Here is a 26,569-nt window from a genome sequence, read left to right as displayed (position 1 = left end):
CGTATACGATTAAGCAATTTACAATGCAAGAATAGTGAATTACTAATATAACACCAATGTACAACAGTTTTTTTTTTACCACTGAATACACAGCTTAAACAACACGACCTCTTTCAACTCAGCAATGTTGCAAAGGCTCGGAAAGATCTCATCCATCTCCCTCTATCCCTCCATTATAAAGACATAAAGGGAAATTAAGAGGACAACGAACTGAGTTGACAGGAATGAGGCCGGCCAATGTCAGATGGGATGAACAAAAGGGAGCAACTTAAGGCAATTTAAGTTATCAAGGATTGGGTTGCAGATGAAAGACAACCTACATGAGGGACTGATTTACAGACTAGTTGCAGTTGGCAGTTACCGACGTTTCAAGGAACTCATACCTTGGATTTTCTTTTTCTTTTCTTTTTTAAATGGCAGTATAAAAGATCTAATTGTTATCAGGAGCCTGTCCGTAGTGGAAGAAGATTCTCGTGTTTGCCTTTGACAAAGATTGTTAATTCAGCTGGGGCGACAACTAGCTTCAACCACTCCTGCAGCTCTTCACCTTCTACCTTCTCTTTTTCTGCAGATGGATGGAAGGTCAACGTGAGGAAGGTCCTTGAAAAATGAGCTATAAAGCAAGTGGTTTTGCAGCATGTATGAGAGATCATAAGTGTGCATTGAGGGGGTCCCATTGACTAAATCACTTGATCACACCAGTCCACTCATCATGCCAGCCACATGTGAAGTATGGACCACCGACAATATTTTTAAAACCATCCATAGTTTCATGTGTGGCCAACCTGAATGTCTGACGGCCAGATACGATTTTGACCAGGCTATCCACAGGGCTCACCTGATACATAGCTCGGATGTCCTACATGCATGACCACGAGTAGAGGTGTGCCCAAAGTTCTAGAAAGATGATACAGCACATTACAAACCATGCAAACGATATGCGACATAGAAGGCAAAAATCCATAACCAAAGATGGAAGGACAGGAACATTGCGACTGCTCAACATATAGGAGTTACTCTTGCTATTGCTTAGCTCTTCATTAGGGATTCAAGACCATATATCAATGCATTGGATGGTGTATAAGCACATTGAGATGACAAAGTTGGATTGGGGGCTGTATTGTTTGAGAGTAATACTGTAATATTCTATGTTTTTTCCCCCTGGCTATGCATATAATGCAGAAAAGACAAACATCCAGACAGTAATTGTTGCATTATTATCCAAAAACCGCAGCAGAAAGCTATTTGATTCCAGGAGGCCAGATCCTCTACAACTTTTTTAGAATAAGCTTATTCTACAGCTCTGCCTGTGGGGAACCACTGGGGTTTGTGTGGAATCCAACCCATTCAAAAGGGTAGCCCTATCATGAAAGTGGGACGCCTCAAAAACAACGCCGATCCAATCATCAAGTGGGCCCACCACATCAATTTGGAAGTTTTTGGGTGGAAGTTCATTGTTTTTTATGGTGTGGCCCACCTAATGATTGTATAGACCTGATTTTTGGTTTGGGGCACCCCATCATCATGGTGGGCCTCATTTGATGAAATGGGTTGGATGGCATACACAACAAGATGGACCCCACATTGACAGTTGAACAACACTTACACGTAGGTGAATAAGTTTCCACACACATTAATAACCTTTACACACAGAATTAAGAGCTACAGAAGAAGCTTATTCTACAGACGTTTGTACAGGATCCGGATTCTGGCCTCTTTATCCCAGATGTTTTTTGGAAGGTAAAAATGTATCTATCCCTTTTCTTTTATACTGCAGTTTATGACAAGTGGAGAATACTGTAGTATTCACCCACAGCAGGGAGGGTGACTTAAAACTCGACAACTGAACAACAGTATCAATGTGACAGCATGAAATCGTGAAAGAGAATAAGAGAAAACAAGAAGAAAAGAGGAGAGGAGAAGAGGAGAGGAAGAGAAGGGCTCTAAGCAGCCTCTCACACCCCCTCTTATTTTATTATATTAAGGTTTCCACTTAAATTTAAGTTTGGAACGTAAAAATGCATTTATCTCTTTTATACTGCAATTTATGACAAGTGGAGAATACCGTAGTATTCACCCACAGCAAGGAGGGTGACTTACAAACTTGACAACTAAGCAAAGTATCTAGGTGACAGTATGAAATCGTGAAAGAGAGTAAGAGAAAACGAGAAGAAAAGAGGAGAGAGGAGAAGCGGAGAGGAAGAGAAGGGCTCTAAGTAGCCTCTCACGCCCCCTCTCTTGTTTTATTATATTAAGGTTTCCGTTTATTTAAGTTTGGAAGGTAAAAATGTATTTATCCAGTTTATGACAAGTGGAGAATACTGTAGTATTCACCCACAGCAAGGAGGGTGACTTACAAACTCGACATCTGAGCAATAGTATCTATGTCATGGTATGAAATCGTGAAAGAGAATAAGAGAAAACGAGAAGAAAAGAGGAGAGGAGAAGAGAAGGGCTCTAAGCAGCCTCTCACGCCCCCTCTCTTATTTTATTATATTAAGGTTCCCCCCGAACACTTCCACCATCATAAGACTTGTTGGAATCGAACGAAGTCCTATCCGGGCACATGTGATACGAACATCCAGGATCTAAAATCCATGTGTCTGAGAGATGGCCCGCACCTAAGGAGATCAATAGGAGGTCTCCTTCTAGGCTCTCTTCTGTTACACTGGCCGATTCATCCATGTTCCATTTTCCTTTGCTTTCTAGGTCATCTTTCTGTTTCTGGCAGGTCTCTCTTGAAGTGCATATTTATGCCGGAATAGAAGCATCCATCATTTGCCTTCGACTTCGATCTAGACTTTTTCTTCTTGTCAGACTGAGATCGCTCCACGGATCGCCCACATCCCTGATCCCCTTTTCGCAACTAACCCTATTTCGATTGGCTTGCATGCAACATTATTCCCCATCAGAACACTTCCACCATCGTAGGACTTGTAGGAATTAAACTAAGTCCTATCCGGACACATGTGATATGAACATCAAGAATCTAGAATCCATATGTTTGAGAGATGGCCCGCACTTAAAGACCAAGAGGAGGTCTCCTTCTGGGCTCTCTTCTGCTACACTGGCTAATTCACATGTGTTCCTTTTTCCTTTGCTTTCCAGGTCATCTTTCTGTTTCTAGCAGTCTCTCTTGAAGTGCCCCTTTATGCCGCAATAGAAGTATCAATCCTTTGCCTTCAACTTCAATCTAGACTTTTTCTTCTTGTCGGACTAAGATCACTCCACGGATCACCCACATCCTTGACCCCCTTTCTCGACTAACCCTTCCGCCTGAGGTTCCTCATCAATCGACTTCTTCCTCATCTCGTTGGAAGCAAGAACTGCGGCAATCTCTTCAAGCTTCACTGTATTCTTCCCATACAGTAGAGTAGTGACATGATGGTCGTATGATGTGGGAAGCGATGCTAAAAGTGGCACCACTTTGTCTTCTTCCTTGATCGCCTCTCCGAGCCTTACCAACTCGTTACATACCTTTGTAAACGTGTTCATGTGCTATAGGAGATCCGATCCTTCCTTCAATTTCAGCCCTAAAGGTTATTTATTCACAAACAACTTATTTGTTAGGAACTTCAACATGTATGTCTTCTAGTTTCTTCCACATCTCCAAGGGAGATTCTTCATCCAGGACATTGTACATAACCACATCCGATAGACACAAACAAATGGTGCTCATAGCTTTCTCCCTAAGATCGCTCCAGTCATCATCCGGCATCTTCTCAGGTTTTGTTTCCAAAAATCCCTTGCTCAACCCTTGTGAAACTAGAATATCCTTGACATTCTACTACCATAAACTAAAATTGTTTTTCCCATTTTATTTCTGTGTATCGAATTTTGATCCTGACATATTTGTTGAATCCCGAACGTCTAACCTGACGCTCTGATACCAGTTTGTTGGAGTAAACCGGCTCCTTATCACACCACAATGATGTAAACCCAAGCCACAACAAACTTGGATCAAACCCTAGGTATTAGAAATTTGGATCTAACACCACCGTTAATCCGTGCGCTTTGAGGAAGCATGATAAATGAAGATAGACCAATATAATAAAGCAAATAACTAAACCAAAAGCAATCAACCACGGAACACGATATTTTACGTAGGAAAACCTTTGTGGGAATAAACCAAGCCACAAAGAGACAGATATCAAATACAATCAAAACCTTAGAGTACACCGCTCACCTTCTTCGATTACAGGATCGCCTGATCTCCTCATGCGATGCGCAACCCTAGGAAAACCCTAGTCCCTCGAGAAAAACCTTACAAGTGTTGGAAACCCTCTCATCTCGCGAAAACCCTCGTCCTTTAGAGAGAACACTCGTATTTTCCCGATAAATCCAGGCCCTAATTCGGAATTAGGCTTAAATACCCATTACTTATGCAACCTTTGGTCGACTGAGCTTTCAACAAAGACTCTTGATTGACCAAAACAGTCCTCGATCAACCGGGAACATCACAACGAGGTTCGGTCGACCCCCTGAATTTCTCGGTTGAGCGAACTGTACCTACAGCCTAATAAAGGCAGAATGCAAGGCATCATGCATGACAATTATGATTTAAAAGTGTGTATTAAGGTTTTTTTTAACAATCCCTAAAGTTTCATTGAAAAATTCAACCAATTTCCCCTTTTTTAAAAAAAAGATGACGAATTTTATTAAAGCCATAGCAAAACAAAGGCACATAAAAATAAAAGGAGAAACAAGCAACTAAAAGAGCCGCCGAGCCAGTGAGTCAATTACAACCCAAGAAATTCCAGATTGCAACTAAGATACTAAGGAAGCCCATTCACTGATGAAAGATCTAATTCTATAAGATAAGGCTTCCACAATTTCCCAAAAAGATCTAATTTTATGATGAAAGATTTAATTCAACCAAATTTCCAATGTTTTCCAAAAAGTGCGATACATTACCCGATACAAACAATATATCCCATGCGATAATCAATATGTATTTGTATCCCAAGGGTGTGATATGTAACGGGACACTGATACTATGAACATTGCCCAAGACGTTGCTCCATATACACCTCTTCTTGTAAATCCTCATGCGGAAATGCATTCTTCACATCAAGTTGAAAGAGAGCCCATTCATAATTGGTAGCTATAGAAATAATAACTTGGATTGAATTAAGTTCGGCCACTAGAGAAAAAGTATCCAAATAATCCACTCCATAAACTCGGGTCTAGCCCTTGGCTACTAATCTAGCTTTGTAACGATCAATGGACTCATCGGATAGAAACTTAACTGTGTAATTCCACCTACATTTAACTAGTCTTTTATCAGATGGAAGATTAGTTAACTCCCATGTGAGAGGCTCTTTCACGATTTCATACCATTAGAATACATGGCATTCATCTCATATTGAATTGCTCATGAATTTCATTATGATACCATGCGACAATATAAAATCATGAAAGAGAAAAAGAGAAGAAAAGAGAAGAGGAGGAAGAGGAGGAAGAGGAAGAGGAAGAGGAAGGCTCTATATAGCCAAGCCCTTTCTCTTATTTTATTATATTAGGGCTTCCACTAATTTAAGTCAAATCCCTCCAAATGCAGGGTATAAAAAAGCATAGAATATAGGGGACAATAAATGGGTAGAAGAAAGAGCAAAAGGATAGGATCTTGTGGAGTCTCACCACAAGGAGCATAGAGAAAAGGCTCATCCCTAGGGTTTAGAAGCATCCAACTCCTAAGGAAATCCGACCGTTAAAATGCATAAAAAGGCCTTATTCCAGTGAACTATTTCATAATTTTTGTTTCGCACCCATGACTGTTTATACCTAGTCTAAGTGATGTTATGGCCCTTGATTGAGTGGAATGGCTAATGGACGAGTTAACGATGCATTTGCAAAAAGAGATCCCATGGTCTATGTTGTTTGTAGATAACATAGTTCTCATTGACATGGCGAGGGAGGGCATATACATGGCTACATTTATGGAGGGGTGCACTAGAATCTGAAGGGTTCAAAATTATTTCGATGAAAATCGAGTATATGGAGCGCAACTTTAGTAATAATAGGAATGAAAATGAGAAATTTGTGAAGATTGATGACTAAGAAGTTTCCCAAAATATCTTCAAAAAAAGAAAAAGAAGGAAGTTTCCCAAAATGGCTACCTTCAATACCTTGGGTCAATAATTCATGAGAGTAGAGAGATTGGAAAGGATGTTGCCCATGGATTTCAAGAAGAGTGGAAGAAATGGAGATGCGCCTTTGGAGTTTTAAGTGATTGTTGTGTACCACTCAAATTGGAAAGGAAATTTTATAGGATAGCTATAAGACCATCCATGCTTTATAGACAAAATGTTGGCTACTTAAAGAACATGTTCATAAGATGAGTGTAGTAGAAATGAGTATGCTAAGATAGATGAGTAACAAGACGAGGAAGGATAAAATTAGAAATGAATGCATTTAAGGGAACTTAGGATTAGTACCAATAGTACACCCTGCTAGAGGAATTTTCTTTGCGGATTATCAATTCTAATAAATATAGATTTAGAGCATCTAAACGGAGATAAAAATAACATATGGAGAGCCTTAATGAGATTCAGTCTCCCACCCAATGATAACAAATTCATATTCCAGGAGGAAAGTTTCCATTCCATCCTTTCGAGAATTTTAACCCATGGCAACATGGGGGGCTTACCAAAACACAGGGGTAAGCCCAGGTAAACGGTAGGAAGGGACGAATGAGGTAGCTAGAGAAGAACAAACCTCTGCTTCTAAATTGATGCGAAAGAACTCTAATTTGTCCAAGTTAATCTTCAAACCTGAGACCACTTGAAACCAACACAGTCATACTTAAATTGGCCACTTGAGATTCCTCTACTTCACAAAAAAGTAGGGTATCGTCTGCAAAGAGCAAATGAGTAATCAAGAAATTAAAATTTTCCACCCCTATGCCTTTAAAGAGACCCACTCGTTGTCCCCTGGACAACATGCCACTAAAGGCCTCCATAACCAACACAAATAGGAAAGGCGACAAAGGGTCTCCCTGACGCAACCCCTCAATCCCTTAAAATACCCAAATGGAGAGTTGTTGATGAGGATGGAAAATTTAATAGATCTGACTCATGATTTCATCCAAGCTCTCCATTTGAATCCAAAGCCCAATCTCTTAAGCATATAATCTAAAAATTTCCAATCGACATGATCATAAGCCTTCTCTAAATCAAGCTTGCACATGACACCTGGCAATTTGGATCTAGCTTGAGAATGCAGGCATTCATTGGCAATAAGGATAGGGTCTAGGATTTGTCTCCCTTCCACAAAGCGTATTGAAAAGGAGACACAATCTTAGAGATGACAGTCATCAGTCTCGGAGACAACACATTAGAAGGAATTTTATAGGGACTGCCTATAAGACTGATGGGCCGAAATTCCTTGATGTTGAGTCCCTTCCCTTTTGGGAACCAGCGCAATAAAAGTGTTGCACAGTTCAGTGGCAAACCTATTAAACTCAAAGAAGTCCCCAGCGAAATTCATCAAATCATCCTTGACCAACTCCCAGAAAACCTAGTAAAACCCGATTGGGAAACCATCCGAGCTTCGGGCTTTGTCTCTGCATAGACTTGACACTGCTTCTTTAACCTCCTTAATCTGAAAGAGCCTTTCCAGAGCAGAAACTTCCTCTTGTGAGATACACATTTTAGGAACTGGGAAATTGGATTAGGGTTTGGGATTAGGGAAGTTAGGATTTGGGAATTTGGGTTTTGATATTTGGGAAGATTTAGGATTAGGGTTTTGGGGAATCTAGGTTCTAGGAATGGGCTTAGGGTTTTAGACTTAAGGATATGGAATTTAAGGGGAAAGAAGCAAGGATTAAAGAGGGAAAGAAATGGGAGTTGGATCGGCCGTATGGTTGTACGGTTAAGGTAGGTTTAGGTTTAGTTGAGTTTTGGAGATATGGGGATGGGTTTAGAAGGAAGCAAAAGGAAAATAAAGAAATAAAGAGAAATAGAGAGAGATTGAGGGAAGTAAAGAGAGAGAAAATAAGAGAAAAGTGAAGATAATACTTGTGAAGAAGAGAATAAGAGAGAGATAAGATAGAATCACTCCATGGCTTCACACCACTCCAATCACGGGAGGTTTTCTTTGCTCAAGCAAAAGATAAGTTTATATTTTTATTTTTTAAAGGTGATGGTAGATATATTGATAAGAAAGATAATACAAGAGAAAAGAGGGGACTCCCGCTGAGATAGCGAAAGAGACTACCTCAAAAGAACAAAAAAAACATAAACAAAAACAACCTAAAAATTAGGAAGAACGAGTCCCCATTCAGCTAAAAAATGCTGGACTCTCAAAATAATTGAACCCGAAGATTTAGAGATCCCAGAAAAGCATCTTCCATTTCTTTCTTCCCAAACCGCCCACCAGACAGCCAACAGACACCTTTTCCACAATATCGATCTTTGCTTCCCTAAGTTGGGCCCAAGCCAAGCTTTAAACAGACCCTCGAAAGTGGCAGGGAGACACCACGCTATATTCAAATAGCTAAGAATAACTGACCACACTTGAGCGATGAGAGGATAGTGGACGAAAAGGTGATCTACCGATTCCTCATCAGCCATGCAGCAGAGACAAATGTTGGTAATAATCATGTCCCTCTTCCTTAAGTTATCTACTGTCAGAACTTCCTTCTTCCCTCCTAACCAACCGAGAACCGCGATCTTAGGAGGAACTCTGAATTTCCAGATTTTACCCATCACAAAGATGTCCTCCCTCGGAGATTTTGAGGCTAGGATAGAGTAGAGAGATTTAACCGAGGATGGTTTGGAACAGTCTCTCCTCCAAATTAGATTGTCTTCTTGCGAGTTGTTTGGGAGAAAGTTGGAGATACAATTGAGGAGAGCCACATATTCTTCAATCTTCCAATCAAGTAAATCTCTTCCGCAATTGATGTTCCAAACACCATTCACCCCTGAGTTAGAATAGCAGTCCCCCACAAGAATAGATTGGCTCGGCACAAGACGGAATATACTAGGAAAGTCGTCCTTCAAGGGGGCATCCCCCACCCAGATGTCTTCCCAGAAACGCGTTTTGTTCCCCTTGCCTATAACTATACTAGTCCCTTTGAGGACCTCCCTTTTTGAAGACAAGATGCCTTTCCAAATAGCTGAAGCTTTGTATGTCAACGAGACTTTGGTCCACCAACCTCCCTCTAATCTCCCATATTTGGATTTGATAATCGAGTTCCATAATGTCCCGTCTTCTGTTCCCAACCTCCACGTCCATTTCCCAAGGAGGGCCATATTCATGGTTTTTAAATCTCTCACCCCTGCACCCCCTTCTTGAATTTGCTTACACACTTCCTTCCAATCGACTAAATGAAATTTCTTAGCCTCCTTGCCATGCCAAAAAAATTCCTTCTTAGTCTTTCTAGAATTGCCAAAACCGAAGTCAGGCATCTATGAAGAGACATGAAATATAGAGGAAGATTGGACAACGCTGATTTTATCAACGTAAGCCAACCGCCCAAAGATAAATATCTGCACTTCCAAGTGGCGAGGTGCTTTCCAAACCTTTCAATAACCTTGTCTCACGAGCACTTGGGGGGCTTTCCAATACATAAAGGGAGACCTACGAACGAAGAGGGCAGCTTTCCCATTGGGCATTGATACAAATGAGCACAACTTTCAGTTTCATCTTCCTCCATATTGATCCCAAAAATCTGACTTCACCAGATTAACTTTAAGACCCGAGACTGCCTCAAAACATAAGATAATAGAACGCAAATTGCTGATTTTTTCTTCCTCTACCACACCAAAAATTAACATGTCATCGGCAAACTGAATATGAGATATTGGGATCAACATACCTTTCACCCTGAAACCACTAATAATACCTTCTTGCTGCCCCATTAACAGCATTCTGGAAAAACCTTCAGCCACTATTAAGATAAGTTTTTATTCAATGCATAATAATGCTAGGGCATTCACACGCCCACCCCTTTATAGTCTTTTAGGGTGTTTTTACAAAAAAAAAAAACCCCAATTGCTAAAAAAATGTTCAAAATACCTCGTAAATCAACTAAAACATAAAACAAATCACAAAAAACTAAGAAAACAACTAAACTAATGTCTCATGATGTCCGCGGCCAAGATGGCCCAATGATCAAGATGGGCCAACGGTTCGGATGATCCAACAGGCGAAATCCAATGGCCTGATGAAAGCGTCCACTCAATCCAACAGTTTAGATGTGTTCAATAAGCTCCTATATGCAGCCCACATATATCTTCCCAGTGTGGGGTCTTCCAACGCGGCTACATATTCGATCCGGGCCCCATATAATGATCGTCCAATCATAGAGATGTTGGAATTGGGGCCAAAGATCTCCTCTAGTATGCTCTGAATGGTGCTCGGATGTCCTCATCAAAAGTAGACTAAGATGGTTTGGTCATGCACAACGAAGACCAAAAATTGTGCCAGTTTAGGAGTGAGTTGTTAAAAGTTGAAGGCTCTAAATGGCAAGGGGAAGGCGCAAAAAGGATGTGGATGGATGTAGTAAGAAAAGACTTGACAACCTGTGGACCATGGACCATGTTGGGAAATATCGAAAGTGGTAACTACCACATTTTTTATGTTTCATTTTGACATCTTATTTTTGTTGTACTTATATCTAACAGGCCCTAATCCACCAAATCATGCTCAATGTAATGTTCGGAAGCCAAATAGTGATTAGGTAAGGACCTATAATTGTGTCATCAACTCATCACTATTCATATGTAAACTTATAATCTTATTTATATATTGATTTTAAATATTTAGAAGCATAAATATGGTATTTTTACTGTTTTAGAGTCAGTCACGAGTTAATAGTATCAGGCAGGCCATGACAGCATTCGTACTAAAGCATGGCTTGTTACACCATCAAATACATGTTCAAAACCAGAAAAGTATACATATTTCAGATCCTCATATTTTTCTGAAATTTTCCAATATCCTTATATATTTTTCCTTTTTTGAAAAGATTTCGACCATTGCAGGACAAGGTGTGTTCCATAACAGCAATGGTAGCCTTAACGGCCACCGCCATTATAGTTACGATATGGGCTGTTTTTGAAAAAAAAACAAATCTGTTTCAGGACCGTTACAGATCATTTTTCTGTAATGCTCGTTTCAGCCCTGTAATGCATAATGGCCATGACATAACCTCTTTGGCATACCATGATAATGGACAATTACATAACTGGCTGTTATGCTGCCCGTTACTATTAGCAAATACCTTGCCTAAGGTCTAACTGAAGGTCTGGCCCTCAATAGAGTAAAATGGCAGAACATGATTCATGTAGGTGACCCCAATTAATTGGGATAAGGCTTAGATGGTGATAATTATAATAGTGGTATGGAAGAACAAGATTCGCATAGCCGACAAAATTAATTGAGATACGGCTCAGATGACGATGACGATGACGATGACAAAGGTACCAAAGAGGTTGAGTCCAATTAGGAGTGTTGTCACTTTTTGAAATAAAAGGAAAAAATAATCTCGCCAGATTATTTGCTGCCAATTAAATAGAGAAAACAAATAGAAAAGGGATTCTCTCAATTCAACCTCATGGACTTCAAAGCGCTATGGTTGGGGCCCACTAGACAATCTAAACACAGTTTGGGCTTCCGTTTGCAAAGATGGGGCCGAAAGGGTGATTGAAACTGCTGATATTTATAAGGCCCTAGACACATTTGAGTCCGATTTCTTAATTGTGTAGGATGTTTGGCCACTCTGGCCCTATTTTGATGGTTGGATGTGGTCCTGTATCATGATGTTGCTCCAAAGAACTATCTCGCACATGCTATGCCTTCTGGCATCCATGAATAGGACTATGGGGTAGAGATTATTATCTGTTTTTGCTGCCTGCTGTCCCAAATCAATTTTGAGTCCATGTCAAGATTCTATTATCCAGCATGGATATGTGACCTTGGATATAGGCAACCTGAGTTTCAGAAAAGCAATAATGTTGCACAAAATTTAATTAGACATGTTAGTTTACAACATCTGACAAAAAGAATGCACAAACCAACAGGTAAGAATTAGAGCTTAAAGCATTTGGAGTTAGTATATTGCAACTAATTGCGGTTCTATCAAACGAACTTCTGAAAAATCAAAACAGATAAGCATGCACCCACTATGTACCTTCCAAATGAGCACCGAGCCCCTCCAAAACAGTAGGATTAGCACGTACAACAGAGAGTGCTACTTCAAGGGCAGATTGCAGCAGAGCTTTTACCTCGCTTTGAACAAGATCCACCAGATGCCCCTGCGATATTAAGTTTCAGATCGATCTTCTTGATGTAGAAGTAAAAGGAAGTTGATTAGAAGAAGAAAAGTAAAGAAAACCTGATCCCTAGCCCAAGGAACAGCCCCTCCTGATTCATCAAGCCCACCGCTAGACAAGGTTGTCAATGATATTGGGCCTACCGTCTGATTAAGACCATATTCAGCTACTGCTTTATAGGCCATGTCTGTTGCACGTCTTATATCATCAAGTGCACCTGTGGAAACACGGCCTGAATAAACAACCTCTTCTGCTGCACGGCCCCCAAGAAGAGTGACTAAGCGGCCTCGTAATTCATCAACAAAAAGTAAATATCTATCCTCGGTGGTAGGGGGAGTATATGTGAAACCCAGTGCCCCTCCTGACCTGGGTAATATGCTCAGCTTCTGATTACACCAAGCACAGAGAACAAGTTAAAAATACAAATATACAATTGCAAGAAGTTAGAATGTTTTACATTGCAAAAGCATAAAAGAATATAAGAAAAGATTCTGTTCCCAGGGCTTAATGGCTCTACAAATTTACCTCAACACGTGGTTGTCCGGTAAGCAGATTTGCAACAGCAGTTCCCACAACTGCATGACCAGCTTCATGTCGTGCAACCACGGCCTTCTCACAACCTTGCAACTTTGCATGTTTCTTTTCTATACCCTAAAAAGGAAGATTTATTTGAGCATAATTCTTAAGCAATCAAGAAACCATAGCACACTGTTTCAAGATTCAACTTCATATGTAGACAACATAACTGACAAATCCAGATTTTGTGAACCTTAAAATGCATTAAGGCACCAAACTCGAACAACATGAGAACAATTTAAAAAGATTTTCCCTTCTGTGATCAAACGAATGCCTCAGAACCTCTTAATTACCATGTTCCTAATGTAAAAACAATTTACTATTTCTGAAGTATGATTGGACCTGAAAACCGGCGACATTCACTGATCGTTTAGCCCACTTCGATTCCCTGAGTTTATGACCAATATCCATGTTTATAAATCTTCAATATACAATGTAACCATGCTCTCGCTGATTTGTTTTGGGTACTCGGATTAGCGTGCTCTGTACAAATTCATGGCTTTAAGCAACAAAATGATCAGAATGGCTGCCACATATTTGTAATTCCAAATATTTGTTGGGAACTCACGGAGTAGAGTAGGAACTTAGCTAAGTGCAGATCTTATCAAAGCTGTGTCAGGAAGGAACACTATAAAATTCTCAGAATGGTGGCAGAATTCTTTTATCCATGCAAATCTTGCTAGGTTTTAAGAAGTCATGGTCTATATAATAGAGTAACTTTGTTCACAAGGTTCTTGATTTTCAGATAAATCTGAGAGCTTGAAAATGTTTGCTGAGCACTTGGACGTGTTCCTATCAGAACCTAAGAAATCAGAATGCCTCCCAATGTTTCTACAGAATTCATTTCCTAATTTATGGAGTCCATTTCATGGTTCAGAAAAAAGTTGCTCTTTGTTTGCAAGAATGCTCATTGGGCAATCCCTCCCTCCCTCTTGACTTCTAAAATGGCAGATCCATATGGAGCATTTAAAATATTATTTGATGATCAAGAGAGAGAAGCATAATACATAGATGAAGATGCAAATAATAAAGAGTATAGAAAAGCACATGAAAATGCACAAACAAGCCAATGGTTAAAACTGGAAGAAATGCCATTTCTTAATTTCAGACACACTATCGCTGCTTTTTAAAACATTTTTTAGATAGTTTTCCTGATGTTTGCAATCCTTAAATCTGTACCAAGAGGCTTGCATTTTTTTAAATTTCTCCTGACAACCTTCGCCGTGGCCCCAAAAACTCATTCATGAACCACTTTGTAAAACCTGAAACCAGCATGTGCCACTAATTAGGAAAGCAGAGTGAACACAGCAACCCAAGTCAGCAACTTACAGAAAACCAAAGCATGGACTTTTGAATATCCAAGGGGCAAGAAGAATAATAGTTCAGAATTGCAGCCAAATCACCCAGAGTTATGCAAAAGTATGCACCACAGTTACCAGAAAGAGAAATCAGTGCAGGAAACATCTCATTTCACAACAATTGTTACAGGTGCGGAACGAATGCAGGAAACAGGGAAGTGAGAGGCATCGGTTCATGTGAAGGAAAATGAGTTTACAAGTGACTGTCATATGGTGTATGAGCTGCATTTATAAGCATTGAATACAGTGCCATTTCAATACCATTGAATGTAAAATGCAAGCTCTTAAAGAAAGATCCTAAACAAAATACAAGAATAGGGCAGTCCTTGGTTTCACTTTCTGTTCCTGATGTACTTTTTCCTTTAGATCTCTTAATAAATTTTTTGCACATTCATCAAAAATAAAATAAAATTTGGTGGCATGCAATTTAGGAATAGGCAAGATCCACATGATTGGTTATTTGAACCTAGAAATAAATTGCAAAGCTCAGCAAACAGCATACATTTTGTAATAAGGATGCCCCCAGAGAAATTGAAAGCACTGTGAGAAAACACAACTAAAGCAAGCAGAACTAGAGATGAAATAGAGTTGTTGACATGAGAGTTGGGCATACTGCTATTGAGCGTTCTACTGCCTGGATGAAGTCAACTTTCTCCACAACAACTTTATTTACTCGACCAGCCAACAGAGCAGCTTCATTTACCAAATTCGCTAGGTCTGCCCTGTGCAAGTCCAAAATCGCAAGTCAATCCCATGGAGAAGAGTTTTCTGCCAGATAAGAAAAAACCAAAAAGAAAAGGCTCATACCCAGTGAAACCGGTGGTCATAGATGCAATTTCTCCAAGATCCACATCTCCCCCCAACGGAAGTTCCTTCTTAGAAACATGCACATTTAAAATGGCTTGTCTTCCATTCCTGTCAGGCGTTTCTACCTGAAAACCATGAGAAAAATGAGTTAAATCTAAACTAGAAATGCTGAACAAGAAGACATGACATTAATGTAAGATTCTGATATCTAATCAGCTAAAATCACAACTGACAGCAGAAGCACCACACCATCACAACACGATCAAATCTCCCAGGACGGCGAAGTGCAGGATCCAAAACATCTGACCGATTAGTTGCTCCAAGAACAATCACTGCAGAGTTGCTGTCAAAGCCATCCATTTCCTGAAGCACAAATTCAGAAGAATTAACTTAAAAGATGTAGCACTTTGTACATTGCTATGATGATCAGTAGTGATAAGAACTGATGCAATCTGAGAATCTTACAGTGAGCAACTGGTTCAGTGTCTGCTCTCTCTCATCATTGCTGACAATGCGAAATCGACCATCACGGCTTTTTGCTACTGCGTCTATCTGCAGGAGGAGAATCCAAAAGGGAAACTACTGCTAAGCATACCCCAGGTAGCTACATAATAGGTAACAACGTTACCATGTAAGAAAGCAGGAGTCATGTGGTTTCCACCTCATCAATGAAAATTATTGATGGTGCCTCTTTCTTTGCTCTCGCAAAGAGATCTCTCACACGGGATGCTCCCATGCCAACATATAGTTCTACAAATTCACTCGCAGAACAACTAATAAAAGGAACTTCAGCTTCCCCAGCTACAGCTTTCGCCAGAAGAGTCTTACCTGTCCCAGGAAGACCCACCTGTAAGGTTTATAAATCATTAATTAAATCAAGAATCATACCCAACATTGCATACCAGCTTGTAGTAAACTCTCATATCTATTGCTAATACAAGCTCACCAGGAGTACCCCTCGAGGAGGGCGAGCACCAAGTCGTATGTACTTGTCTGGATTCCTTAGAAATTCCTGCACAGTAGATATCAGCAAATGAAAATTATTTACAATATGCGGTTACAAGCCTTTAAGGCCCCCCTCTTAAATTAATAATCAAGAAATGCTGCGAGATATGGACGATATCTAGCATACCACAATTTCTTCTAGTTCCTCCTTAGCTTCATCGACCCCAGCAACATCAGAAAAAGTGACCACTTCCCCATGTTCAGGTACTTTTGCTCCACCTGAACCCCCAGTCTTACGGCTCCTCAACTGACCAGCTGTATGCTGGAAAAGCATATGTTTCCATCAGAAACAGTCACATTTGCACCACCGATTTCAAGGTATAAGCAAAAAAAAAAAAAAAGCATGCCTATTCGCACCTGAGAAAATGTGACTGGGAAACGGTGGAGTAGTCCTGCAAGTAAAGCAATATAGAAAAGAGCAATCTGTAAAGGAAAGAAACAAGTTAGAGAAACATAAATTATAAGAATTTCAAGAATAGTACTATGAAATGTTAGAATCATCATCATCATAGCCTAGCCTCAACTATTTGGGGTCGCATTTCAAAACAGGCATTCTCATGATAGCTTGGCAGAAGTTCAACAACCCTCTGCCTACCTAACATCAACCTCCTCCTTCACCTAGGTTGGGAACTGTCTGGTTCAGTGCCACTGAGTGGAGTTATGCAGAAGCATGAAAAGTTAGGCTACTAGTACCAAAACATGTCCTGAGAACACAAAACTCAATGGGGAGTAGAAATGGTTTTATTATAAGTATTATTATTATTATGAAACGGGGTAGATTACCATTAATCTCTAATGTATATCATGAGAGAAGCTAGGGGCAAAAAATTTCACACAATTAGTTTTTCCCAAGGCTAAAACTATGCATTATTAAAGGACATGGCGGGGGTTTTAAAGAAAAGAAAGGGCATTTACATAATTTGTGCAGTGAAGCTGTTTGTTGGGTGACCATCTCTTGCTTTTTAAAGAGAAAAGGAGCTTTGATGCTTTGGCAGAGTATGATGGTTGACATGCAAGAACTAACAAATTTTACACATGGCATATAATAAAGCCAAATTAAACCATACAAATCATGGGCTCTGATTTAGATGGCTCTTGGACCAAAAATTACATTGACTTGATTACTTATTTGCCTGATTGTTGGATAGTTGATGGACGGCCAAAATGAAAACAATCAGTGGTCCAAATTCAACAAACAAATTCTTATCAATCATATGTTACAATCATTAATTGTACAATGACCTTTCTAAAGGGAGCCCCACGATTTGGACAGTTTGATTGAGCCAAGCGTACAATTCCAAGGTGCTTGAATATCAATCATCACACTGCAATAGTACAATGAAATTACTAGGGGTGCAAATGGGTCAAGTCGACCCAGCAGGTCATTAGACCCAACCCAACAATAGGAGGGTTCAGGTCCAAATTTTGGACACATGGAGTGGGCCCGAGTCCTCCATGAGTCCAAAATTTGATCCAAATTACTAATTGGGTGGGCCTAGGACCTGACCCATTTTAAATGGGTTAGACTTGGGCCATCCTAAAATGGACTCATTCCAAGTCCAGACCCAACTACCTTTCAAAAAAAAAAAAAAAGGTCCAGACCCAAGAAAAGTAGTTAATTAACATAAGCATGGGTAAGTCTAAACGTTTGGTTAATTAATTAATACTCCACAAAGCAAGTTGAAGATTACGTCGCTCAGATGAGATCCAACAGGCAATATTAAACAATCCTAAGTTGGAAATCCAAATGGAACATTGGGTTTTGGAGGACATTAGAACATTATTTGTGTGAAAACCCACTTGCAATTTTTATACCCAATCCAAGTTTCTGGGTCCTATACCCAGGCCTGACCCATTAAATAAATGGGAAGTTTTTTTTTTTTTTTTTACTTGGACACGACCCATACCCAAACCTGGCCCAAATTTAATGGGTTAGGGCCAAAACTCTGAACCTGTTATTAAATAGATCGGGTATGGGACCCCCCTTGACCTGACCAGATCCATTTGCACCCTTACAAGTAACTCACCTTTAACAGATGTTTCTCCACCCCTCCCACATCTTGCAAACCACTTCCTTTCTTTCCATGTGCATTTCATGTTCCATTTCTTCCAATGCTGATATAACAATATGAACTTTCGGTATGACGATAGGAAGTTCAACAGGCAGGTGTATGAAGACCATATGGGAACTGGACTGCAGTCTTTTACCAGTAATTAGTTTCTAGTTTTTAATTTATATGTTCAGAGTGTTCCTCAAATTGAGTTTTTTATGCTTATAATAGAGGAACAACTACAGACAATATGGGATAATTTACAAAGGACTGTTCACAGCTTTTATAAAGAACCATGCAGCATACATATGAACATTACGCATTAACACTTGATATTTTATTGAATAAAAGTTCCCTTGATATTTCCCTTCATGTCTACGGGTTCTTGAAGCATGCAATTAATCGCTTCAGCTTTCACTTATTAGACCGTTCAGATCATCCCAACTATCTTTTGTGTATATCTGTAGATTATGTCTTGTCCGTGATCTTGTGGCAACTGTTCTTCTATTTTATTGCAAATGGAGAAAGTTTAGGAACGGGCTTATGCGAACCAATATAGGCTTATAGACGGACTTCTTTCATTCCAAGTGTCAGACTTTTTAATGGAGCAGTGAGATGGATTATGATGATTTGAATGAAATAAAATTTCGGCCTTTTTTTTTTAACTGCAATGAGATTCAAAACCACTAGATGATCTTTATGGCAATCCTTACCATATCGTTCTATGGGAAATTCTCTAGATGGACTCAAGACGATCAACAACGGTACACATACACTTAAAAAGGGACCATATAGATAGGGAAATTTGCCAAAGCTACTTTGATCAACGTAATCTGACCCAAGGTTTACATGGATAGCGGGTCGCTTTGATGGGTGGTTCAGGAACGGGTATGCGACACCCTACTTCCTCTAGTACAAGATATGATAGGGGTAAGTGATAAAGATAATTACTAATGCAGGGGCATTTTCACACCGGACTCAAGTGGGGTTGCCCGTGGGATGCAGGGGCACAATCGGGGTGGGTGGCTCGTATGAGGCAGGCCCCACCCGTGTGAGGCGGGTGGCTTGTGTGAGGTAGAACCCATGTGATTTGAGGCCCAAGAGAGATGTTCGGCCAAGGTCCTAACCCATAAGATGTGGGGCCTACGCTATGGGATGAAGGGATTAATACGTCATGTTCTATCAGTTTGAGCTTTTAGAGCAAGTGGTTAATTGTCCTGCATTAAAGTGGTATCAGAGCAGGAGGTCTTGTGTTCGAGACTCCTCACCGGTGGTGACTAATGAATGAGCATTTTCACACCAGGCTCGAGTAGGGCTGCCTGTGAGATACAGGGGTACACTCGGGGTGGGCGGCTCGTGTGAGGCGGGTGGCTCGTGTGAGGCGATACCCATGAGATGTGGGGCTTGGGCTATGAGATAAAGGGATTAATTTGCCATGCTCTATTAGTTCAAGCTTTTAGAGCAAGTGGTTAATTGTCCCATGTGTCACTCTTGTACTCTATAAATACATGAAATGAAATGAAGAATGAAAAAGAGAGAAATTTCATAAAATAATAAATATTATTAGTAAGATCATGTAAGTCGCTCCATCGATACTATTACATTACATGCATTCTCTTGCATCAATCAAAGTGCCCCTTAAAAAAAAGCATAAACCAAAGTATAAAGCTCAACATTTTAAATATATATTTATATAATAACTTAGGGCCTGTTTGTTAAATCTGAAATCCGAAGTCTGAATCTGAAATCTGAATCTGAAGTCGGAAAACTAATAGTGAATCTAGAATAACTTGTTTGTTAGCTAACGTCTGAAATGTTTGAAATATATTAATTTGACACATTTACCCATATGAAACAATTGTGATTGAATCCCTACCTTTAAAAACTCCATGAATTTCACTAAAATGTTTATTTGTCATCCAACCTATTGAAAATGTCACAAACAGCTAGATGATGAGATGACACAAATATCAACATGATCCAAAGATTTTGTGGCCAAAAAGAATTTTTAAATGGTCAATCACCATTGTTTCCTATACAAAGGCCCATCTAAGACTTGAAGCTAATTTATTTTTTGGATCATGCCCTAAAATAAGCCTTCAATAAGTTGATATTTGTTTTTCCCTTCAATCTAGGTCTGTATGACCTAATCAACAGGTTTGAGGTCAAATAAACATTACAGTGGTCACTAAGAGATTTTTGATGGTGGGCGCTTAATTACTATTGTTTTCCTTTGTTGTGGTCCACCTGAGATTTATATATGCCTCATTTTTTATATCAATGATCTATTAAATGATCTGGAAAAATGGATGAATGGCGTAGATGAAACACATACATCATGGTGGGCCAACAAAGCATCGACCACTAGCCACCTGGCTAGTACCGTCACTAGCCAAACCATGTCCCCAGGTGTGAGCTAGATTTCATGGGAAAGCCTTTCCCAGGAAGTCCACCATTGGAAATATAGGTGGGGCCCACCGTGATGTTTGTGTGAAATCCACCCCGTCCATCCGTTTTTTGAGATCATTTTAGGACAGTACTAAAAATGAGCCGTATCCAATACTCAAATGAGCAGAAAATGTGAGGATTGGATGCCCATAATTAAAATATTCGTGGGGCCACAGAAATTTTCAATCATGCTAATATTTGTGGTTTGAGTTCATCTCACTAGGAATGACACTATGAACGGTATTGATGGCATGTAAACCTCACTGTCGACCTCGGGGAGGTTTCAACGATAGGAATTTTCATACCCACCTTATCCTTTAGTGCGGCCCACTTAAGTCTTGTATCCTCCTCATTTCTTGTCTCAAGTCCTAAAATAATCTCAAAAAACGGATGGACAGATTAGATTTATCACAAACATACGGTGGGCTCCACCTAAGATTTCAGCGCAGGAACTTCCTACGAAAGGCATTTGCACATAATTGGCACCCCAAATCTGGGAGGGGATTACATACTACCCCACCAAGATCTACCTAAATATGGAAAATTAAGGTCTTTGTAGGGCCGACCATGATATATATGTTTTATCCATACCGTCCGTTCATTTTTTTTCATGTTATTTTAGAAATCAAGACAAAAAACAAGGCAAATCTAAGGCTTAAGTGGGCCACACTACAAGAAACTGTGGGAATTGGGTGCCTATCATTGAAAACTTCTTGGGGCCACATAAGGCTTTGATCAAACTGATTTTTGTGTTTTTCCTTCATCCAGGTCTGTGTGACCTTATAAAGAGATTTGATGGCAAATAAGCTTCACGGTGGACTTCAGGAATGTTTTAACGGTAGTCATTCCTATCCCACAACTTTATGTGGTGTGGTTGACTTGAGCTTTGGATGTGCATCTTTTTTCGGATCATGCTTTAGAATGATATAGAAAAGTTGATGGACGGTGTGGATCTAACACATAAATCATGGTGGGCTCAGAGAAGTGTCCCATGTTAAGAGTTGGGATGTGTATAACGTAAGGGAGAAAATCTTTGTCGCAAAGGACAAATTTGGATTTTTAAAAAAATTAATCACGGAGTGCATTCTTGATTCCCCATTAAGCCAGACTCTTATCAGGGAAAAATTTCGGCATAAAATGGTGAAGCGCTTTCCTTCTTCCACGATAACAAACACCACTAAACATGGAACATTTTCCAAATTCCACGTTAAGTACAAAAATTCAGCTTTAACAAACAGGCCCTTAATCGACACTCAAGGTATAGAGCCAACATTTTAGGTCAATAAAAATAGCAATCAGGATCACAAATGACCCACAATCCAGATCACATGACTCGGAATAGAAAATATAGGGGGATCGGCGATTGAGGTAACTTTGTTCTAACCCCCTAAAGGTAAATTGACATATTCATAAGGTAAGCTTTCCTTCTTATCTCTCCACTATCGAGTGCAAACTTATACCTTCATAAGGAAAGATACCATCCTGAGGAAGTGTTACAAGTACCAGCACTCTCAAATCTAGTAAACATGGCTAACAATATAAAAAGTGGAGATCACATCCACTTTAGACAGTTTGGGTTATATTGCTACTCATTAGCATAAAGGTAGATGTGTCAAAAACAAAAATTTGATAGAACATGCATCAACATACATGATTTAACATGTACAAGTTTAATCCTATTCGTCAGTGATAATATCATTAACATTAGAAGGGAGCAGCTGATTCTTTTCTCTTGTTTTTTCGCTACTGTAATTGCCACACTAAAAGAGAGTTTTGAGTATATTCAAACAAAATTGCATGAACAAAAGCCAAAGAAAATGCACTCTAATTGCTCCTAACATTTTCATCAAATACACGAAACTCAATCATTGTTTATGCCTGTTTGGTTTTCCAATTACAACCATAAATGGTTGTAAATGGGTAATGATTATTTACTCTTGTAATTCAGTGGTCACATCACATACATTTGACTATAATGATGATTAAGATATGTTGTTTGTTTCACCTGAAATAACTGTAAAAATGGTGGTTTTGTAATGTGAAAATGTAATGATTACATTTTATTTTACCTCCTTTCACAAGTGTATTTGACTCTCAATTGAGAAGCCATAATTTCTTATTAACCAAACACCTATAAATGATACTGATGGCTCATTTACCTTGCATTTCATAGGAAATTGGAATATCAAACAGGCCCTAAAAGATGAGCTTTTCTCGCAAAAAACAAAGCAATTCGAATACAGGCTCACCAATGCTGAGTTCAAGAATCCACCCGACCGCTTATCTGGCGACCCAAACTCCACCTCGTTCTCAAGCATCTTCTCGTATGGAGTCTTTATATCGGTCGGACGAGTAGTTGTATACACAATCCGCTTCGTTGGGGCCACGCTCCTAATCAATGACTCAGCTTCCTGAGACCTGCTCTCACTCTCTGCACTCGCACCCACACCCGTGTCCTGTTTCAACCGGAACATGATATGAACCCCATCGACCTCCACCTTCTGCACCTGATTGTTGTTGATCTTGCTCAAGAAATCGCTATATGGGACACTCACGTGCGTCGTCGGGACCCGTGGCTCCGACCCCGGCAACGGGATCCCGGGCCGCAGCAAACGCATCGCAAACATAACAATCCCGAGCTGCAGGAGCAGGACGCCAATCTCCTGTGCCTGAATTATCGGTTGCCACTGCCATTTCCGCTTCTTCCACCAGCCCCCGCCCTTCTCCCGCCGAGGCGAGGACGATGACGACGGGGCCGGCGGAGGCGTTGCCGACTTGCTGGCATTCTTGTTCTCGCCGCCATCGCCCTTATCAGCCGTCGAATCGCCGTCCTGCTCACGAGAGCCGTTGGATCGAATCCGACGGGCCCGATGCCTCTGATTCTTGAGAAACCCTCCCCAAATATCGAAATCGGAATTTATAGAGATCTTGGATTGATTGTAGAAGGCAACCAGAGAAATCGATCGGGAATTTCTGATTGGGTGGGAGGATTTCAGCGGAATGGAACGTGGCCGGTCGTGGAAGAAGGGCAGTCTTGTAAATTTGGTGAGATTGCGGGTCGAATTTGGGGAGATCTTGTGTGCGGTTAGAGATTGCAGAGACTCGATTGCTGTCATTTCTGAAACCCTAGGGCGAGAGAGATAGAGAGAGAGACAGTATTACGTATATACAGATGTAAGCATGGGAGCTAGCCGAGGGAGGATGTGGGAGAGGAGAGGTGGAAGAGGATAAGAGGATCATGGAAAATATGTACTCGGCCCGCGGCTTCCAATGGTGTACGCGGGTTTTAATTTCTTACAAGTGGGGCCCACTGTGAGTAATCCACACCATTCAAGCGGATTGGATGGTGACCCAACATCTGCTGGGCCTGCGTCCCCAACGTGATTGTTGGTTTTCGTTTTGTTTCCTGTCACGTGTGTAACGTGTGTGCGGTGAAAAATAGAGTTGCTCCCTTAGTCAAATTAGGATAAAGCTGGGTTAAAAAAAAAAAACGATTAACTTCGAAATAAGCTTACCCGATTATGTGAAAATAAGATTACCAGATCATCTGCATTTGAAAGGTTGGGTTGTACCTTACAAAATACGTTGATTTTTAACTTCCGTAGAAGAATTTTTCAAATCATCGGTGAAATGAAACAAAAGAAAAAACGTATAACAGAGCGTTAGATTTAAGTGTTAAAATTACTGCGTGATATTTTGGATAAAGGATAAATTAAATATACAAGTGTTGATTTATATTATAACCAAAAATTATAACTAAGAATTATTAATATTTTTTTATTATTATTCGAAGATAAATAAAAATAAAGTAAATTGGTAAATCTATTTGGTTTGATTGATATGCGACTCTTGGTAAGTAATTTTTTCTATTATTTATAAATTTCTTTTGCAATTTCTTGTTCTGAATGTTTATTTCATTATTTCAATAGTTTTAATAGTTGAAAAGTCTTTTTATATATTTTTTTAATTACATTTTTTCTTTTTTCATGGTTCATCTCCTCTCAATTAAACTTTGATTCATTTTTTAACAGTCCATGCCACTTTTGCATGCCTCTTTGATGCCCTTTTCATTTACGAATGCTTCTTAGCTACTTTCACTGTTTCTCGTATGTCCATTGGCCGCTCATTTCGTTTCTAAACACCTATAGATCGTTAGGCCGGCTCTTGAACACTTCTTTGGCAACCTTGTAGATGCCTCTTCGATACCTCTTGATTACATCTCAGGTACCTAATTTTTCTTTGAGTACATCTTAACTGCTTCTTATCTTATCATCTTGTCGGCTTCCTAATTATGTAAAAAAGTACTCTAAATATACTTAAAAATCTTTAGTTTGATATATTGCTCCCTTATCATAAGATATATCATTTTCAACTAGATTTCCGAAGAAGTTAGAAATAGAGGTCAATAATAATGTATGTATTTTATCCACTTCATTAATTTTGTTTTGTTGGATATTTTTTGGCACTAGCCCATAAGATAAATAGATCCCAAGCTCAAGCAGACCACGCCATGAAAAAAATATATAATGGTGATTGATTACCCATCATTGAAAGAAGTTTTGGATTAAGCCTATATTTGCATTCTACTTTCATCTAAATTACCTTGTGAACTTATCAAAAGGCTGGATGGCAATTAAAAATAATAGTGAGCCTAGCATGATTTCATCCATGAGTTTCATTATTCCCATAGTTTATTATGGGTGTGGTCCACTTGAATGTTTGATGCCCAAAATAAACAGGTAAAACGTATGCACGGTGTGGACATAAACAAATATATCACAATAGGCCACAGCGGCCAACAACACCCAGAGTCACCACCCAATTGTTATATATATTTTTTCTGTTTATAACTTAAAATTTTCAAGGCAATCTCTTCAGTGGATTCCTAATTCTGGGCCCACTAGGATATATGTTCCTTGTCTATCCATTTCTACGGCTAGGATATGATTCCAAAACATAAGTAGATACAAACCTCACAAGGACCATACCACGGAAACTATGTTGATTGAATACCTACCATTAAAGACTAGATATATGTACCTTACATCCACTCCGTCCATTCATTTCTACAGCTCATTTTAAGATATGAATCAAAAACATAAGTAGATCCAAACCTCACAAGGACCATACCAAGGGAACTGTGTTGATTGAATACCCACCATTAAAAACTTTCTAGGGGCTAATGGAATTTTTATTTGCCATCTACCCTGTTGATAAGGTCGCAAAGAGGTGTGAGAAGGGTCCACACAAATATCAACTTGATCCAAAACTTTTGTGGCCAAAAGTTTTTAATGATCAATCACCACCGTTTCCTATGGTATGGTCCACCCGACACTTGCATCTGCTTCATGTTTTGGGATGAAGCCCTAGAATGAGCGGTCAAAATGGATGCAAGGCATGGATCTAAGGAACATACATCACAGTACTAGGCCCCACATTCAAGGATCCATCGACGTGGAATGATCACATAAGTTGTTCAAGTGTGGGTCCCACACGTGGAATGATCACATAAGTTGTTCGAGTGTGGGTCCCACAGTGCTTTGTGAGTGTCATTTAAACCGTCCATCATATGTTTTAAATGTTAGTCCTATGTTGGGTAAACCCACGTATGAAATGTGGGGTCCACAGCGTTCTGCATGTACTATCCAACATATTAATAAGGTCTCTCAGCCAGGATGAACGGACAAAAGTCATGCGGCCCACCACCTGAATATATAAATTTTTGGGCATGATTGTACATTGCTAACTATGGTGTGTACCACCTGAGTTTTGGATGAGGATGATTCTTGTTCGGTGTAATTAAGATGAGGAGCCTAACCAGATTGACGGTTTGGATTCCACATACATGGATGGCCCATACAGCTCTAACATATGGTAATTCACCGTACGTGCATAAAAAACACATACATCAAGGTGGACCCCACAGCGCCCAACACCATGGTGTAGTCTGCTTCAGTTTAAGGTGCAAGCCCTAAAGTGAGCTGCAGAACGGATGGACGGCGTGGATAAAACACATACATCACGGTGGGCCCTACACCGCTTGCTG

At 39.8% G+C, this 26,569-nt stretch overlaps 1 protein-coding gene across 3 annotated transcripts in view; it reads right to left on the bottom strand.

Moving 5' to 3' along the window:
• Nucleotides 1-23,741, bottom strand: part of LOC131243953 (phosphomethylpyrimidine synthase, chloroplastic-like) — a 39,832-nt gene extending 16,091 nt beyond the window's left edge. The window contains exons 1-13 of one of the 3 annotated variants that reach the window (XM_058243610.1): nucleotides 22,773-23,740; nucleotides 16,382-16,447; nucleotides 16,152-16,286; nucleotides 15,966-16,031; nucleotides 15,681-15,866; nucleotides 15,485-15,571; nucleotides 15,269-15,382; nucleotides 15,020-15,144; nucleotides 14,826-14,934; nucleotides 12,804-12,929; nucleotides 12,341-12,664; nucleotides 12,137-12,260; nucleotides 390-565 (exon numbers count right to left, since the gene is read on the bottom strand). In XM_058243610.1, coding sequence (XP_058099593.1) covers nucleotides 441-565; nucleotides 12,137-12,260; nucleotides 12,341-12,664; nucleotides 12,804-12,929; nucleotides 14,826-14,934; nucleotides 15,020-15,144; nucleotides 15,269-15,382; nucleotides 15,485-15,571; nucleotides 15,681-15,866; nucleotides 15,966-16,031; nucleotides 16,152-16,286; nucleotides 16,382-16,447; nucleotides 22,773-23,639 — 2,454 coding nt within the window. In that variant the 5' untranslated portion in view covers nucleotides 23,640-23,740 and the 3' untranslated portion in view covers nucleotides 390-440. Of the gene's footprint in view, nucleotides 1-389; nucleotides 566-11,784; nucleotides 11,937-12,136; nucleotides 12,261-12,340; nucleotides 12,665-12,803; nucleotides 12,930-14,821; nucleotides 14,935-15,019; nucleotides 15,145-15,268; nucleotides 15,383-15,484; nucleotides 15,572-15,680; nucleotides 15,867-15,965; nucleotides 16,032-16,151; nucleotides 16,287-16,381; nucleotides 16,448-22,772 lie in introns of those variants that run through there. The other 2 variants (XM_058243612.1, XM_058243615.1) reach the window with 2 other exon arrangements.
• Nucleotides 23,742-26,569: the final 2,828 nt, after the last annotated feature.

Source organism: Magnolia sinica, chromosome 4 (genome assembly GCF_029962835.1).
Source record: "Magnolia sinica isolate HGM2019 chromosome 4, MsV1, whole genome shotgun sequence".
NCBI lineage: Eukaryota > Viridiplantae > Streptophyta > Magnoliopsida > Magnoliales > Magnoliaceae > Magnolia > Magnolia sinica.
This window is presented reverse-complemented; position numbering and strand designations above follow the sequence as displayed.